Source organism: Ahaetulla prasina, chromosome 16 (assembly GCF_028640845.1).
Source record: "Ahaetulla prasina isolate Xishuangbanna chromosome 16, ASM2864084v1, whole genome shotgun sequence".
Lineage (NCBI taxonomy): Eukaryota > Metazoa > Chordata > Lepidosauria > Squamata > Colubridae > Ahaetulla > Ahaetulla prasina.
This window is the reverse complement of record NC_080554.1, coordinates 3,491,564-3,510,157: the sequence shown is the minus strand read 5'-3', so window position 1 is coordinate 3,510,157 and position 18,594 is coordinate 3,491,564. Positions and strand designations below refer to the sequence as shown.

General features: G+C 44.6%; 1 protein-coding gene across 8 annotated transcripts in view; it reads right to left on the bottom strand.

The window, feature by feature from the left end:
* Positions 1 to 5,400: 5,400 nt before the first annotated feature.
* The window catches only part of MAPKAP1 (MAPK associated protein 1), a 128,380-nt gene continuing 115,186 nt past the window's right edge, over positions 5,401 to 18,594 (bottom strand). For 5 of the 8 annotated variants that reach the window (XM_058159054.1, XM_058159052.1, XM_058159055.1 and 2 more), the window contains one exon: positions 7,599 to 7,778. In XM_058159054.1, the coding sequence (XP_058015037.1) occupies positions 7,654 to 7,778 (125 nt within the window). In that variant the 3' untranslated portion in view covers positions 7,599 to 7,653. Of the gene's footprint in view, positions 5,571 to 7,592; positions 7,779 to 18,594 lie in introns of those variants that run through there. The other 3 variants (XM_058159059.1, XM_058159058.1, XM_058159056.1) reach the window with 3 other exon arrangements.

The window sequence follows — 18,594 nt, the reverse complement described above, 5'->3', positions numbered from 1 at the left end:
AAGAGAAGTGGGGAAGAAAACAAAACAAAACACGACCCTACATTTTTCCACCACACATAACCACATCAGTAATTTGCTGTCAGGAGCCACCAAGAAAGCAGGACTGAGATAGCTTTCAAAGTGAATTTGGTAAATTTAAAGAGATTGGATGCCTGAACAGCTTGCTGGTTAGGTTTGTTTTTAGCAGATAAGTCTGTCTCACCCTTCTCCTCTCTTCCCATCAAATTCCACCCTCTGATTTTGGGACTTTTTGCGGCTCCTTCCCCAGCCTAGTTCACCCCTTCTGCAAAACTCTTTCGCTTTTCTCAAGCATTTTTTATCCGGTAAAATTAATTTGAAAGTTCTAAACCCCTTCTTCAGTTTTAACTTCTTTTTTTCCCTCCTGTTTTCAGTTCTGGATCAATTTTAGAAATGTCTTGATATTCTATAAGAAGAAGAAGATGGATCATATTAATATTATTATTAATATTAATTATTATTAATAACAAGTACTTAAAATATTACTGTATATAGTTGCAGATAACCCTACCTGCAGATAAGGCAAAACCAGTCTTGGGGATCTATTTTAGTACCTATAATTCTCGCTTTATGGTTGAGTATACGCATCATATTCTTACTTTTTTCCCTTTCTTTCTTAGTTTCCTGCCCTCCCCTTGGTTTATTTTAATCACTGTAATAAAAGCAGCTTGTTTTATTGTTCTAAACAAGGGTGTCCAGCTTTTCAGAATAACAGAGTTGGAAGGGACCTTGGAGGTCTTCTAGTCCAACCGCCAGCTCAAGCAGGAGACCTTCTACCGTTCTGGACAAGTGGCTGTCCAGTCGCTTCTTAAAAACCTTTCGTGTTGGAGCATCCACAACTTCTGGAGGCAAGTTGTTCCACTGTTCTAATTGTCAGAAAATTTCTCCTTAGTTCTAAGTTGTTCTCTCCTTGATTAGTTTCCATCTGTTGCTTCTTGTCCTGCCCTCAGATGCTTTGGAGAATAGCTTGACTCCCTCTTCTTTGGGGCAACCCCTGAGATATTGGAAGATTGCTATCATGTCAACTTTGGTCCTTCTTTTCACTAGACTAGACCTAGCCCAGTTCCTGCAAGCGTTCCTCTTACATTTCATCCTATGTTTTCCCGAGTTGTCATCACAAAACAGACACGGAGAAGCGAAGCGATCTTCCGCTCACGTCTCCAAGCTTTTAAGCCACGACACACGCAGGCTTCAACCTTCGCCGACGTCCTTTTAATCATAATAATGAAAGGGAAGAGTTGCTATTAACTTGGACGGGATGCGGCGTTCGGCAGCTTGAGTGGCAGGCTCTTCTCCAAATGAAAGTGTTAAGGCCATAAATTGGAAAAGCCAAAGATTGACATCTCCTGGACATCTCTTGGAAGACGTTCTCCCGCTTTCCGAAAAGCACTTTGTGGCCTATCTTTCTCTCCCCCCCACCTTTAATTAAGTGAAAGAGAAAAGTGAGAGCGCGAGCAGCTCAGGATGAGAAAAAAAAAAAGGTTTGGGAGTTTTGAATGCATTTTTTAAACAAAGTTATACAGGTGGGTCCTCGACATACCACCTGTCAGCCCTGGTGGCCATCTTTTTCTTTGGATCTGCAGGATTGTGGGAAACTGGGAGGGGGGATTTGCAGGGAGTTGTGGAGATATGTAGTCAAAATAACATTCCTTTCTCAGAGTCAAGGAGAGTCACATCTTGCCCTGCACCTGGAGGGGTGTGACTGGGAGGCATCTCCAATTGGGATGGTGCTTTGATTGGACCATGTGATGGACATGTGGGTGCAGGGGAAAGGACCTGGACTTTTCTTTGGATGGGGAAAACCTGGAAGCTTTCAGGTTCGGGTTTTCCCAGATGTGCCAAAGTGACATCTCTAATAAAATGGAACTTTCTAGCCTCGGAGTTTTCTTTCATTGGGGGGTGTTACTTGGAACCCTGACACCACCATCTATTTAGTGACGGTTCAACGTTACAAAGGCGCCGAAAACAATGACTTAGAACCAGTCCTTTCATCGATGATTATCTGGGCATCTCCACCTCCATACAGAGGTCAGTTTTGCTGCTCGCGTTTGTGTTCACTGGATTCATCAAGACGCTAGTCCTCAGGACCCCTGGCTGATGATGCCTGTGCATGCGCGAGAGAACAGAGATGCAAAATGTAAGTCGATGCTGAAGCGGCCTTGATGAATAAGCTTAGAAGAAGGAAAATTGAGGAGGGGCTGTTAGTCTCCCTCCGTGAAAAGCCAGCCAATTTGGTCCCATCGAAATTTCCTGGTCTCTGATAGTGCCTCTCTCCATGGTCCTGAAAAACACCTGTTGCTTTCTCCCCAAGTCTTGACCTTAGACCACAAAAGCGGTAGAGTGAATTAGTTTCTTCATCAGGATCCATCTCAGAGGAACATCTACCCTTAATATGTAGACAATCCCTGAAATCTTTCCAGCTCTTTAAAAAAAAAAAAAAACAACTCACATAATGTAACAAAAGTCCACGCCAAACAACAAATACGCTATTGCCACCATGTCAAACTCTAGCAAGTTATGGTGATGTTTGAGGAACCAGGTGATAGTGAGTTCAAAGCCAACTGGGTGGCTTTGGGCCAATCATCAGGAGACGGTGAGTTCTAGTCCTGCCTTAGGCCCTAAAGCTGGTTGGATGTCTTTGGGCTAATCACCAGGTGACAGAGAGTTCTAGTCCTGCCTTAGGCCTGAAGGCTGGCTGGATGACTTCGGGCCAATCACTAGGAGATAGTGAATTCTAGCCCTTCCTTAGGCCCTAAAGCTGGTTGGATGTCTTTGGATCAGTCACCAGGTGATGGAGAGTTCTAGCCCTTCCTTAGGCCCTAAAGCTGGCTGGATAACTTTGGACCAATCACCAGGAGAAGGTGAGTTCTAGTCCTGCCTTAGGCGTGAAAGCTGGGCCAATCACCAGGAGGCAGTGAGTTCTAATCCCACCTTAGTCACGAAAGCCATCTGGTCTCTCTCTCTCTCAGCACAATCTACCTCCCTGGGTTGTTGTTCCAGGGAAAATTGGAGGAAAAAAGGCGGATTAGATCGATTCTCTCGTTTGAGTCATTTGTAAACAATAATAATACAAAACCAATCGAAGAAAGAAAAAACTCAAGCCAAGTTTGTTTGCCCATCTGGGCTTCACATCAGCCAACAAGAGCGGTGTCACCCTCTCCTCTCCACCCCCTTGAAGCCAGCCAGGAAGAGACGTTTCCTCACAACTGCTTCGCCCGGCCCTGATCCACCCCATCTCAGCTGCAGCCGTTCTCGGTTTATAAATCACGTCGTCACGTCCGCCTGCGTTTTAGCATTTTAACGCGCCTTATGCTGTGATCCTTAAAAGCTGGAATTAATGACATCGGTCCTGCTGCTCATTAATAATTGCTTCGTTACCGTATACAACGGCGTCCTCTCGGCAATAACCAACTTTTAGTTCAGGGTTTCTAATTATCTGGCGTTTCGGCGACTCCATGGAGCTTCCCCCCCCACTCCTCACTGTGGGAATAAAGATGATTGGTGTCCCCCGCCCCCCAAATGACACGGGTCAGAAGCTTCCTGCATGCTGTGTGACACGAGTGTTGGCTGACCATTCAAGGGGAGGAGAACACGAGGACTTTAACGGGAGGGGAGGGCGGGACGATGCGCAAGTCTGCAACACAACCCTACATCAAATGTCTTATAAGTGAAGCGCAGACGCATCACTAGAAGGCAAAAATAACGAAACTGCGTCTTACTTACTGCGACCGTGCCACGCAGGGGAATTTGCTGGAGGAAGCAATTCTATTTAGAAGAGTTGGTGTAAAATTCTACTCTACTCTACTCTTATTCTACTCTACTTATCTGCTTCTATTCTATTCTATTCTATTCTATTCTATTCTATTCTATTCTATTCTATTCTATTCTATTCTATTCTATTCTATTCCATTCCATTCCATTCCATTCCATTCCATTCCATTCCATTCCATTCCTATTCCATTCCTAATTGCTATTCTATTCTATTTCATTCCTAATTTCTACTCTACTCTACTCTACTCTACTCTACTCTACTCTACTCTACTCTACTCTACTCTACTCTACTCTACTCTACTCTACTCTACTCCACTTCTATTATTCTATTCTATTCTATTCTATTCTATTCTATTCTATTCTATTCTATTCTATTCTATTCTATTCTATTCTAATCTGATTCTATTCTATTCCATTCCATTCCATTCCATTCCTATTCCATTCCTAATTGCTATTCTATTCTATTTCATTCCTAATTTCTACTCTACTCTACTCTACTCTACTCTACTCTACTCTACTCTACTCTACTCTACTCTACTCCACTTCTATTCTATTCTATTCTATTCTATTCTATTCTATTCTATTCTATTCTATTCTATTCTATTCTGATTCTATTCTGATTCTATTCCATTCCATTCATAATTTCTATTCTATTCTATTCCATTCCATTTGTAATTTCTATTCTATTCTATTCTATTCTATTCTATTCTATTCTATTCTATTCTATTCTATTCTATTCTATTCTATTCCATTCCATTCCATTCCTAATTTCTACTCTACTCTACTCTATTCTATTCCTAATTTCTTTTCTTTTCTTTTCCTTTCCATTCCATTGCATTCCATCTCACCCTTCCTCTCCTTCTCCCCCCCACCTCCCGCAACTCCGAACAATTCAGAGACCCGGCCCAATCCCTACCGAGAACATAACATCCTCTTAACAGAAAGAATCAAACCTTGCCATAAACCTTGAGAAAGAGTATAAGGAATTTATTAGTAGTAAAAAGGGGGGGGGGAAGAGTACATTTGTACTACAAGTTGGCTTGGTGCTGGAGGGGTTCCCCCCCTCCATTTCCCCTCCTTCCCCTAAAAGAAATTGAATCGCTTCACCACCAGCGACCACCCTGGGATTGAGGGCGGGTGGGTGGGTGGCGTTCGTGTTGGAGAAGGCGGGGTGCCTCCCCCCCTCCTTCCCGATACTACAGATCGAGGTCTCCCCCTTCAGGGTTCAGCCTCTGTCTGGCCTCTTTGCCTAGCCAACCTGCGGCAGCTTTCCCACCGACTTTAGAGAAGAAAGAGTCCTAGGAAAAAAAAAAAACAACTCAAAAAAAAAAAGAGAAAAAAAAAGAGAAATTCAATTGTGACATCAAGCCTAGACGGTGCCCCCTTCCTGGAGGCGTCGGAAAGCAGCCCGTTCTTCTTCGGGTTGATATGGCTCTTGGTTTCCATCCGAGGACGACACGTTTCGGCCAGCAACCTTGGCCTTCTCATGCTGATCTCTAAAAAGAACATTCACCGCTGCGGTTTCGCGGCGACGGGCAGCCACCGCAAGGCCGGAAACCTTCTCTTCAAGTCCCAGGCAATTGAGGGCGTCCCCTGTTCAGCCCCGAGAGCTGGACAGGGTCTCTCTTCAGTTCGGCTCCAGGCCAGCCCGGCCTTTATTGCTGTCCCATTTTCTTCTCCTTTTGGAAGCTGAAACTTGTCCTGCGACTTAGTTTCCTTTGCTTCTGGGTCAGGTAATCCGCTCGGGCTGTGCTGGCCCGAGATTCCAGGATGTAGTTCATCTGGAAGAAGCGAGTGGGAGAGAGAGAGAGAGAAAGACAAGACAAGACAAGAAAAGGAAAGAAAGAAAGAAAGAGAGAAAGAAAGAAAGATAGAGAAAGGAAGGAAAGGAAGGAAAGAAAGAAAACAGAGACAGAGAGAAAGAAAAGAGAGAGAGGAAGAGAAAGAAAGAGAGAGGAAGGGAAAGAAAGAGAGAGAGAGAGAAAGGAAGAAAAGGAAAGAAAGAAAGAAAGAAAAAAAGGAGAAAGCGAGAGAGAGAAAGGAAGAAAAGAAAGGAAAGAAAGAAAACAGAGAGAGAGAGACAGAAACAGAGAGAAAGAAAAAAGAGGGAGGAAGAGAAAGAAAGAGAAAGAAAGAAATAAAGAGAGAAAGGAAGAAAAGGAAAGAAAGAAAGAAAGAAAGAAAGAACGAGACAGAGCGAGAAAGAAAGAAAATAGAAGAGAGAGGAAGAGAAAGAAGGAGGAGAGAGGAAGGAAGTAGAAAGAAAGAGGAAGAAAGGAAGGCAAAGAGGGAGAAAGGAAGGGAGACGAGAGAGGAGAGAGGAGAACAAAAAGGAAGGAAGAAAGAAAGGCAAGAAAGAAAGAAAGAAAAGGAGGGAGAGAGGGATGGGAGAAAGAAGGAAGGAGAAAAGGGAATAAGGAAAGAGAAAGAGTTAAGGACTGAAAAAAGGCACATAAAACCTGTCACTCAAAAAAATAAAAAAATAAAATAAAATTGTCCTAAAGATAATAGCAATATGTTCCATCCAACTTTTCGATGGGAGTGGGGAGTGAGTTGGGGGAATCTAGGCTGGCAACTCCTGGAAGGCCCCCTAACTTCTACCCTATTGGTTAAGCCCCCTGACAATGGCTGGGTCAAAGGGATCGAAAGCTCGGCCTTACCTTCAGCACGATCTCGTTGACGGTGGCAGCGTCGGACTCAAAGTAGAGGTGCTTGTAATCGTGGTTGCTGAGATAGGTGAGCTTAAATATTGCATGACCTGCCAGGGATGAGGAAGAGGAAGAAGAGGAGGAGGAGGAGGAAGAAGAAGGAGGAGGAAGAAGAGGAAGAAGAGGAGGAGAAGGAGGAAAGAAGAAGAAGGAGGAGGAAGAGGAAGAAGAGAAGGAGGAGGAGGAGGAAAGAAGAGGAGGAGAAGGAGGAAGAAGAAGGAGGAGGAGGAAGAAGGAGGAGGAGGAAGAGGAAGAAGAGGAGAAGGAGGAAGAAGAAGAAAAGGAGGAGGAGGAAGAAGGAGGAGGAAGAAGAAGAAAAGGAGGAGGAAGAAGGAGGAGGAGGAAGAAGGAGGAGGAGGAGGAAGAAGAGGAAGAAGAAGAAGGAGGAAGAAGAAGAAAGAAAGAAAGAAAGAAAGAAAGAAAGGAAAGAAAGAAAACAGAGACAGAGAGAAAGAAAGAGAGAGAGGAAGAGAAAGAAAGAGAGGAAGGAAAGAAAGAGAGAGAGAGAAAGGAAGAAAAGGAAAGAAAGAAAGAAAGAAAAGGAGAAAGCGAGAGAGAGAAAGGAAGGAAGAAAAGGAAAGAAAGAAAACAGAGAGAGAGAGACAGAAACAGAGAGAAAGAAAAAGAGGGAGGAAGAGAAAGAAAGAGAAAGAAAGAAATAAAGAGAGAAAGGAAGAAAAGGAAAGAAAGAAAGAAAGAAAGAAAGAACGAGACAGAGCGAGAAAGAAAGAAAATAGAAGAGAGAGGAAGAGAAAGAAGGGAGGGAGAGAGGAAGGAAGTAGAAAGAAAGAGGAAGAAAGGAAGGCAAAGAGGGAGAAAGGAAGGGAGACGAGAGAGGAGAGAGGAGAACAAAAAGGAAGGAAGAAAGAAAGGCAAGAAAGAAAGAAAGAAAAGGAGGGAGAGAGGGATGGGAGAAAGAAGGAAGGAGAAAAGGGAATAAGGAAAGAGAAAGAGTTAAGGACTGAAAAAAGGCACATAAAACCTGTCACTCAAAAACATAAAAAAATAAAATAAAATTGTCCTAAAGATAATAGCAATATGTTCCATCCAACTTTTCGATGGGAGTGGGGAGTGAGTTGGGGGAATCTAGGCTGGCAACTCCTGGAAGGCCCCCTAACTTCTACCCTATTGGTTAAGCCCCCTGACAATGGCTGGGTCAAAGGGATCGAAAGCTCGGCCTTACCTTCAGCACGATCTCGTTGACGGTGGCAGCGTCGGACTCAAAGTAGAGGTGCTTGTAATCGTGGTTGCTGAGATAGGTGAGCTTAAATATTGCATGACCTGCCAGGGATGAGGAAGAGGAAGAAGAGGAGGAGGAGGAGGAGGAAAGAAGAAGGAGGAGGAGGAGGAAGAAGAGGAAGAGGAGGAGGAGAAGGAGGAAAGAAGAAGAAGGAGGAGGAAGAGGAAGAAGAGAAGGAGGAGGAGGAGGAAAGAAGAGGAGGAGAAGGAGGAAGAAGAAGGAGGAGGAAGAAGAAGGAGGAGGAGGAAGAGGAAGAAGAGGAGAAGGAGGAAGAAGAAGAAAAGGAGGAGGAAGAAGGAGGAGGAAGAAGAAGAAAAAGGAGGAGGAAGAAGAAGGAGGAGGAGGAAAAAGAAGGAGGAGGAGGAGGAGGAAGAAGAACAAGAAGAAGGAGGAGGAAGAAGAAAAGGAGGAGGAGGAAGAACAAGAAGAAGGAGAAGGAGGAGGAGGAAGAGGAAGAAGAGAAGGAAGAAAAACAGTGAGGTTAGCAAAAAGTTGTATACAATGTTTTGTGTCTACAAAGAGGCATTTTAGGCAGCTTTCCTGAAGACGGATGAAATTCAGAGACAACTCTGGCTGCGCACTAAGCAGCACGGACCAGGGTCACGTTAGAGAGAGGGTGGAAGGTAAGCCCTCTGTTTCAAATTTAAATTCTGCTGACAATTTAAGCGGCTTTTTAGCACCAGTGCCATTTTAAAGTACAACAGTTCGTTTAGTGACCGTCCGAAGTTCACAACGGCACTGAACAGAGCGAAGGTTCTGGGATTGAAATCCACAAGTCTTAAAAATCCCCAAGCTTGGATATTCCTTGTCTAAAGGAATAGTTTTGGGTTAAAGCTAAAGGTTCCCCTCGCACACATCTGTGCTAGTCGTTCCCGACTCTAGGGGGCGGTGCTCATCTCCGTTCCAAAGCCCAAGAGCCAGCACCGTCCGAAGACGTCTCCACGGTCATGTGGCCGGCAGGACTCAACGCCAGAGGCACACAGAACGCTGTTACCTTCCCACCAAAGGTGGTCCCTATTTTTCTACTTGCATTTTTTTTTAAGTGCTTTCGAACTGCTAGGTTGGCAGAAGTTGGGACAAGTCACGGGAGCTCACCCCATTCAGCGGTGCGAGGGATTCGAACCGTCGAACTGCTGACCTTTCCATCGACAAGCTCAGTGTCTTAGCCACTGAGCCACTACGTCCCTACAGTGTGGACACAGCTGAGTCCAGGGGAGGGAGGGGTCTCCCCCAAAAGGAGGCTGCAGTCTACTGGGCAGGTGTGTTCGAGAGACTAGCCCCTGACCCGCCCTTCCGTTCCAGGCAGGCTGTTAACAGGGGCGCCTCTGTCTGGCTTTGACAGCTGACCCTCTTCGAGGCTTCGGAAAACCGGATGATTTATCTCTCCTTTCCCCACTTGGAGCGTTTCGCAGCTGACAGAAGCAGAATGGCGGGACTTTATTTCAAATCCTTATTTTTAGCTTTTGGAAGCGTCAGCCCTTTTCGGAGGCCGTTACCGAAATCAAGAGATGTCAATAACGCTTTATTGCGCCCAGAGTTAACAGGAGGCGGTGGGTTCCATCCATCACGCGCGACACTTCTCGCTAGCCGGGCGCGCTCGCACCTGTCGGAGGGAGCGATGGGTGGTCTCCGGCGCATCTACTAGAAGCTGGGCTTTGTGGTGGTTGGTTTACACCCGAGATTATTTAAACTTTTCGGCCAAATTGGGATAAAAGCTTACAAAGCCAACGAGATTTTCTCCACGCATGCAGCCGCTGTTTCGTTTTAGACGGGGAAGCGCGGGTGGCCGTCCTTAAACAGAGATGCTGGATTGGGGATTTTAGCAATTTCAGGAGCCTCGTTTTGAACTGAAAAACATTGGGTATGTCTAGTTTAATGAAAAGAAGGACTAGAGGTGATATGATAGCAGTCTTCCAATATCTCAGGGGTTGCCACAAAGAAAAGAGGGAGTCAAATTATTGTCCAAAGCCCCTGAGGACAGGACAAGAAGCAACGGGTGGAAACTCATCAAGGAGAGAAACAATTTAGAACTAAGGAGAAATTTCCTGACAATGAGGACGAATAATCAGTGGAACTCCTTGCCTCCAGAAGTTGTGAATTCTCCAACGCTGGAAGTTTTTAAGAAGAGATTGGACGACCATTTGTCTGAAATGGTCAAGGGTTTCCTCCCTGAGCAGGGGGTTGGACTAGAAGACCTCCAAGGTCCCTTCCAATTCGGTTATTCTTCCTTCCCGTCAGTTCCAAAGGCCACCAGGCTGAGTCGTGTAGGAGGAGGCGAGCCACGCTTGTAAAGGTATATCGCCAAATGAAATTTAGGGGACAATTCTCTCCTGTAGAATTAGACAAAGACTAATTCTACGGGAGAAAGTGAAGTCAAATCAAATCAAAGACTCCCAAACTACGCTGTTTCCCTGAAAATAAGACCTCCCCGGATAATAAGCCCAATCAGGTTTTTGATTGCGCTAAAATAAGCCCCTCCCCTGAAAATAAGCCTTCCCCGAAAATATTTAAAGGCATGGGCAGCTGGTCCCCGCCATTTCCTCTGGTTAGGGTTAGGGAGATAAGAGCTGGAAATCAGGTAAGACGGCAAGAGGAGCCCCCTCTTGCTCCATGCGCCCCCAAATAATAAGACCTCCCTGAAAATAAGGCCAAGCGCTTATTTTGGGGTTCAGAAAAATATAAGACAGGGTCCTTTTTTCGGGGGAAAGACGGTAGAAGGAAGGAGGAACTTCCTGACGTCGAGGGAATCAACTGGTGGAACCGCTTGCCACCAGAAATTGTGGGAGGACGTTTTCAAAAAGAGATTGGGCCGCTATGTATTAGAGTTTAAGAAAGAAGGGAATTGATAGTGTGATGGTGTGAAATGGAATATGTTTTATGTTATATTTTAGATTATGTTTGTTAGTTACTATACCCTGGGAAGTCTCGGGAAGGGGAGGAGGAGGGAGGGGAAATGGGGGGGGGGGAAAGGGGAAGATTATAAATTGATTGATTGCCATTGTACAGGAATAATGGTAGAATTAAATAAGTTGGAATGGTGTAAAGTCGGGGCTGCTCGGTAACCACTCCGGAAGGGAAAGGGGAAGGAAAGAGGAGTAAAGAAGGAAGAAAGTAGGTAGGTAGCTAGGAAAGAAGGGAGGGGGAAGAAAGGATAGGAGGAGAAGAAGGAGGGGAAGATAGATGGTTAGAAAGGATGGAAGTGAGAAGTGGGAAGGAGGAGGAGGAGGGAAATGGGGGGAAAGGGAAGATTATAAATTGATTGATTGCCATTGTACAGGAATAATGGTAGAATTAAATAAGTTGGAATGGTGTAAAGTCGGGGCTGCTCGGTAACCACTCCGGAAGGGAAAGGGGAAGGAAAGAGGAGTAAAGAAGGAAGAAAGTAGGTAGGTAGCTAGGAAAGAAGGGAGGGGGAAGAAAGGATAGGAGGAGAAGAAGGAGGGGAAGATAGATGGTTAGAAAGGATGGAAGTGAGAAGTGGGAAGGAGGAAGGGAACGAGGAAAGCGAGGAGGAGGATGGTGGGGAAAGTAGAAGAAGGATGAGAAGGGTAGAAAGGATTAAGGAAGGGAGTGGCGACCGAGCAGGCCCGACTGAGCATAATCTGAGTATAGGATCGATTGTTGGATAAGTGATTGTACTGTACACTGGTCAAATTGTGGGAATTATTATGGAAAATAAAAAACTTTTTAATATATATATATAAAAAGAAATTGGGCTGCCATTTGTCTGGCATGGGATAGCGTCTATTGCATGGATGGCGAACCTTTTCAGCAATGAGTGCCCAAACTGGAATGGCCGTGCATTGCGGCAACCCAAAGACCAGCTAGCCTGCACGCGCATGCCTGTTTTTTGGGCATTTTGGGGGCCGTTTTCGGGCTGTTTTCTGGCGCTCCGGCAACCAGCTGGCCGGTGCGCGTGCCCACAGAGAGGGCTCTGCGTTCCGATTCTGGCACGCATGCCCTAGCTTCGCCATCACGTGTCTATTGTATGAACAGGATGCAGGCAGCACACAAAACCATGCCCCCCCACCCCAGTTCACAGAAAAACCTCTCTCCATGGAACTGGTCCCTGGTGCCCAAAAGGGATTTTTTGGATTAGAAGACCGCTACTTTCTGCGACTTCACGGGCAAAAATATGGAGAAAGGATTCACCTGAGCACTGAAGATTGGACGGGGGAACGCGCTGTCCTGTTTTTTTTAGTGGGGAAAGAAACAGGTTTAATGCATTCAATAATGAGGTTCGGAACATTTCAGGGTTTCAGCCAAACGGCGAAACGCTATAGAAATGTATGGGTGTTAATCTTCTTAATTGGATTGCTTTGCCATTAAATTGGTTGATTGCTCCAAGCGCTGGTGTGACTCAGGGAATGAACTGTAATAGGATTCGAATCTCACATCAGCTAGGAGAAAAAGACCCTCTTTGGTTGCCCCGGTCTTCGTTTATCTGTAAAATGGGTTGAGCCGCCCTGACAAGTCTTGCAAAAGCTTGTGTTGATAACATAGAGGTAGTCCTCGATGTTGTGGTCCGCCAGCAGCCCGCAAAGCTGGCCGCGGAGTCGGACAGTGAGGAGGCTGGGGAGGGTCATGGGCCAGTCCTGGAGTCAGGGGAAGGCTCTGAGGAGGGCTCTGTGTCAGAGGCAGAGATGGAGCCAGGGCCATCTAGGAGCAATGCACGGACTCCGGAGCCTCCAGAGGTGGACAGCAGAGAGGCAGAGGAACAGGAGGAGCCTATTCCTAGTGCACACATGTGAAAAGCTGCCAGAAGGGAAGAGCAGCTAAAGCAAAAGGGATGACTCGGGAGTAAGGCCAGGAGATGATTGGCCCCTCCCATAAGGCTTAAAAGAGCAGCAATGGCTCTTGGGCTCTTTGTAGGAAAGCAACATAGCTACATTGGTTTCTAGTCGGTGTCTCTTGTTTCTGAACTTTGTGGGGCTTTGCCAAGAAAAGCCTTTGGCAGGGTGCCAAAGAAGACAAAGGTTTGTGATGAGGCCGAAGGACTTTTTCTGAAGGACTTTGTTTTGGACTTAATTTGGACTAACCTGGGAATGAAGTAATTCTCAGCTGTTCTAATAAACTACGTTTGTTTAGGACTGATTGTGTCGTAAATAATAATAATTGTGTCCTAACTTAATAATTGTGTCCTAACTTAATAATAATTAAGTTAGTCACACGGTCGTTAAGTGGCTGCCTCATGGCACTTTTGCTTGTCAGAAGAACACAAAAGGGAACAAATTAACCTGGGACACGGTTCCAACTCCCTGCTACACCCATTTCAGACAAATAGTTCTCCAATCTCTTGTAAATCCTTCCATTGATGGAGCATCCACAACTTCCGGTGGCAAGCTGTTCCACTGATTAATTGTTCTAACTGTCAGGAAATTTCTCCTTATTTCTAGGTTGCTTCTCTCCCTGATTAGTTTCCATCTGTTGCTTCTTGTCCTGCCCTCAGGTGCTTTGGAGAATAGGTGGACCCCCACCTTTCTTTGGGGCAGCCCTTCCAATTTAAAGCTGTGTGTTATTCTCTCTTATCGTAGGTGTAAGTTTCTTTTGGGGTTGCAAACCTACAACCTCCTGCACGCTTCCCTACCTAAGGTCCAAGAAATGTTGATTTTGCGGGCAGGGGAAATCCTTAACGAGAGCTTTTCAAGGTATCTTATTTATTTTTTTTTGTGACGTTAGAGGTCTCGAAAATACGACAGGGGCTAACCCGCTAGAGATCTTGTCCGTTTATGAGCTGCATCTCCCCCGTAAGCGCCCTGCTTCCCTTCCATGTTTTGGAAGAGATAATAAATAAACCAAATTGCACTCCGCATCCTTCCCACCGTTGCGAAAGAGAGAGAGAGAGAGAGAGAGAGAGAGAGAGAGAGAGGACCGCTTACGTCTTCTCCCGGCCGTCTGCACCTCATCAATCACGCCATTGTCTGCTTGAGAGCCGAGTCTTGTAAATGTCAGACCCACTCAAGTCCGAGAAGAATCCGAACACGGCAAGGAGGTTTTAATTGGGCGGCGTAATTAAATGGGTGGAGGGGGGGGAGGGGAGGAGGGCGAGCGAAGAAGGGACGAAGCGAAGAGGACTGTCGGAAAGAGAGAGTCTTTGGATGGCGTCAAGACTTTGAAACCAATTAAGTAATAACAGAATGACAAGAGTTGGAAGGGACCTTAGAGGTCTTCTAGCCCAACCCCTAGCTCAAGCAGAAGACTCTATACCGTTCCGGACAAATGGCTGTCCAGTCTCGTCTGGAAAACCTCCAGGGATTGGAGCAACATATGACTGCTGGTGGACAGTTGTCCCACCGATGAATTGTTCTAACTGTCGGGAAATTTCTCCTTAGTGCTAAGTTGCTTCTCTCCTGGATGAGTTTCCATCCGTTGCTTCTTGTCCTGCCTTCAGGGGCTTTGGAGAATAGGTGGACACCCCCCCCTCTTCTTTGTGGTGGGGATCACCCCTTTGCAGCCTTCTGACAAGCGGGGGTCAATGTGGAAGCCAAGTTCGCTTACAACCCTGTTGCTTGCTTAGCTGCGGTGATTCACTTAGCCACGGTGGCAAGTAAGGTTGTAAGATGGGGCAAAAAAACCCACCAAACACTCCCTTAGCAAATGTCTTGCTTACCCACAGGAATGTTGGCCGTAAGCCAAGGACTAGCTGTAGCCATGGCCGAGTGCAAAGCAATGATCAATCCCTTGTAGAATAGAATAAGAGTAGAATAGAATAGAATAGAATAGAATAGAATAGAATAGAATAGAATAGAATAGAATAGAATAGAATTTTTTATTGGCCAAGTGTGATTGGACACACAAGGAATTTGTCTTGGGTGCATATGCTCTCAGTGTACATAAAAGGACAAATACATTCGTCAAGAATCAATAGAATAGAATAGAATAGAATAGAATAGAATAGAATAGAATAGAATAGAATAGAATTCTTTATTGGGCAAGTGTGATTAGACACACAAGGAATTTGTCTTTGGTGCATATGCTCTCAATGTACATAAAAGAAAAGATACATTTGTCAAGAATCATAGAATAGAATAGAATAGAATAGAATAGAATAGAATAGAATAGAATAGAATTCTTTATTGGCCAAGTGTGATTGGACACACAAGGAATTTGTCTTTGGTGCATACGCTCTCGGTGTACATAAAAGAAAAGATACCTTCTTCATTGTCAATTTCTTATGGCAACTAATGATGGATCTTACTATTTAACCTATTACTAATCTCCTTCGGAGAGGCTGTCAATCAAGGCATCAAACAGAGAATCTCAGAAGGAGGATGACAGATTTGTATCCGCATTTGGGCCGAGACAATCATATCATGGTTCCATTTTTACAAGTGGGGGAACTTGGAAAAAGAGAGAATTGGAAAAAGCATAGAGGTCAGATGGGGCAGGTGAACAGGCGGGCATATTTCTATTTTTTTTTATTTCTGCCACATTAAGATTATATTGATATTGTTTCCGGATTGCTTATTTGCACCCTGTGACTATCATTAAATGTTGTACCTTATGATTCTTGATGAATATATCTTGTCTTTTATGTACACTGAGAGCATATGCACCAAAGACAAATTCCTTGTGTGTCCAATCACAATTGGCCAATAAAGAATTCTATTCTATTCTATTCTATTCTATTCTATTCTATTCTATTCTATTCTATTCTATTCTATTCTATTCTATGATTCTTGATGAAGGTATCTCTTCTTTTATGTACACTGAGAGCGTATGCACCAAAGACAAATTCCTTGTGTGTCTAATCACACTTGGCCAATAAAGAATTCTATTCTATTCTATTCTATTCTATTCTATTCTATTCTATTCTATTCTATTCTATTCTATTCTATTCTATTCCATTCCACATTATCTATTCTATTCCATTCCATTCCATTCCATTCCATTCCATTCCATTCTATGATTCTTGATGAATGTATCTTGTCTTTTTATGTACATTGAGAGCATATGCACCAAAGACAAATTCCTGGTGTGTCCAATCACACTTGGCCAATAAAGAATTCTATTCTATTCTATTCTATTCTATTCTATTCTATTCTATTCTATTCTATTCTATTCTATTCTATTCTATTCTATGATTCTTAATGAAGGTATCTTGTCTTTTATGTACACTGAGAGCATATGCACCAAAGACAAATTCCTTGTGTGTCTAATCACACTTGGCCAATAAAGAATTCTATTCTATTCTATTCTATTCTATTCTATTCTATTCTATTCTATTCTATTCTATTCTATTCTATTCTATTCTATTCCATTCCATTCCACATTATCTATTCTATTCCATTCCATTCCATTCCATTCTATTCTATTCTATGATTCTTGATGAATGTATCTTGTCTTTTTATGTACATTGAGAGCATATGCACCAAAGACAAATTCCTGGTGTGTCCAATCACACTTGGCCAATAAAGAATTCTATTCTATTCTATTCTATTCTATTCTATTCTATTCTATTCTATTCTATTCTATTCTATTCTATTCTATTCTATTCTATTCTATTCTATTCATTGGGATTGTTTCGAGGGTTTCTGCTAACTTCCCATTTTACTACGGACAAACCTCGTAATCTCTCCCCCACCCACCCACCCCTTTCTCAACTCCTCCACACTGTTAACCTGATTTGCCAAAGGTTAAGGCCATCTGTTTATAGATTTTGTAAGACGGGGCCCCGGCTAACTGGAAAGTGTTTTTGGTTGGGTTTTTTTTTTTTCTCCTTCCCCGGGAGAAATGGCAGGATATAAATCACTGTAATAAAGTAAATAAGGGAAAAAAACCCACATTTCCTTCTCAAACCCAGACCGGACCGATTGAGGAGGGGGCGGGGGAGGCACCCTCACTGGTAATCGCTGGGATAAGAGAAGGAGGAATGCAATGACCAGCGTCAAGGCCCTGGTAGCCCAGTTCGTGATCTTAAATGAAGGACGTGCATCGAAGGACCTGCTTTCTAATGATAGAAGCTGCCCCAAAACCCCCTTTGCAACGAGGTGGGTGAGGTGGGGGTGGGGGGGTCTATTCTTTTATGCTCGATTCTTCTCCGCTTTCAACAAGAGCTGGCAGTGACGGTGATGGAAACTGGCAAGAGAGCATTTTATCCCGAGGAGTGAACGTTTGAAAACCATCGCCTCGAGTTTAATCTCTTTAAAAAGAGAGCAAAGCCCGTTCCGTACTATAACACTGACAATGTTCCCTAGTTGGGTCATGAAACGCCTGCAAGACAAACCACCCAGTTCAGAGAGCACTAAAGGAGCCCACAGTCCTCCTCTTCTCCTCAAACCCCATCCTCTTCTAGAACTGCTGATGTTCCCTAGTTGGGTCATGAAACGCCTGCAAGACAACCTCCAGGTTCAGAAAGCACCAAGGACCCTGTTCCCTTCCTCCTCCTCCTCCTTTTCCTCCTCCTCCTCCTCTCTTCAAACCCTGCTCCCTTCTAATACTGATGATGTTATCTACTTTGGTAATGAAACGTCTTCAAGAAAACAGTCAAGCTCAGAAAAGCACCAAGGAGCCCACAATTCAACCCTGAATTACAAATATTTCCTTCTCGTAGATGAACACAAAAGATTGTGACTTTTTTCTTTTTCTTTTTCTTTTTAAGGGGTTTTACTGTCGGTTGTTGCGAGTCGCCCGGAATTGTTAAGTGTCGGGGCAGACAGACGTACAAATTTAGCACATCGTTACGACGTCCGCAGAGCTAAGCCAACTCTTAAAACTCCGATCGGATCACAATCCCCCATTGCGAACTTTTGGCTTTAAAAGTCCGTTGTGTTATATCACCCCAGAAGCAAACGAATCACATCAAGGACTTTTTTGCGAGGCTATCACAAACCCAGCCCGAGCCACGCAGGAGAAAGTTGTTGTTGGCGTGTGTGTGTTTGTGTGTGTAGGGTGGTTGTTGTTGTTTTTTTTTAATTTTATTTTTCAGGGCGAATTCAGTGGGAAAGAAGGCTGACCCATGAAGCCGCATCTATCAAACCGTCGGATTCCGTTGGCAGCTCTTGAAGCGAAAGGGGGTTCAAAGGTTGCAAGGTAGAGGAAAAAATGTGTGTGTGTGTGTTTGTGTGTAGGGGGAATAAGCGGGTGGGGTGGGGTGGGGGGAAGCAGCCCTCTGCTTCGGCACTAATATGCCTTCTTCGGGGGAAGAGTTGCTCCTTCATCCTCTGGCTTTAGGCAGCTTTCATTAATCTTCTGGCTCTCCTCTTTTAACTAGCCATGCAGAACCGCTCAATAGCGAAGCTCATAATGGGAAAGGCCTCTGCCTATTACCAGGTTAACATTCTGTTAAGCCCCGGCACAACAATGGAATGGGAATCGAGAGGAAACCTTCGCACCCAAGAGCCACCAGACTGGCAGTTAAAATGACTGGAGGAGGAGGAGGAGGAGGAGGAAGGGGAAAAAAAGATGGAGGAGGAAGAAGAGGAGGAGGAAGAGGAAGAAAAAGAGGAGGAGGAAAAGGAAGAAGAAGGGAAAAAAAGATGGAGGAGGAAGAAGAGGAGGAGGAAGAGGAAGAAGAAGAGGAGGAAGAGAAAAAAGATGAAGAAGAGGAAAAGGAGGAGGAGGAGGAAGAGGAATGGAAAAAAGATGGAGGAGGAAGAAGAGGAGGAGGAGGAAAAAGAAGAGGAAGAAAAGGAGGAGGAGGAGGAGGAAGAGGAAGGGAAAAAAGATGGAGGAGGAAGAAGAGGAGGAGGAGAAAAAGAAGAGGAAGAAGAGGAGGAGGAGGAGGAGGAGAAAGAGGAAGGGAAAAAAGATGGAGGAGGAAGAAGAGGAGGAGGAGAAAAAGAAGAGGAAGAAGAGGGGGAGGAAGAGAAAAAGATGGGAGGAGGAAGAAGAGGAGGAAGAAGAAAAGGAGGAGGG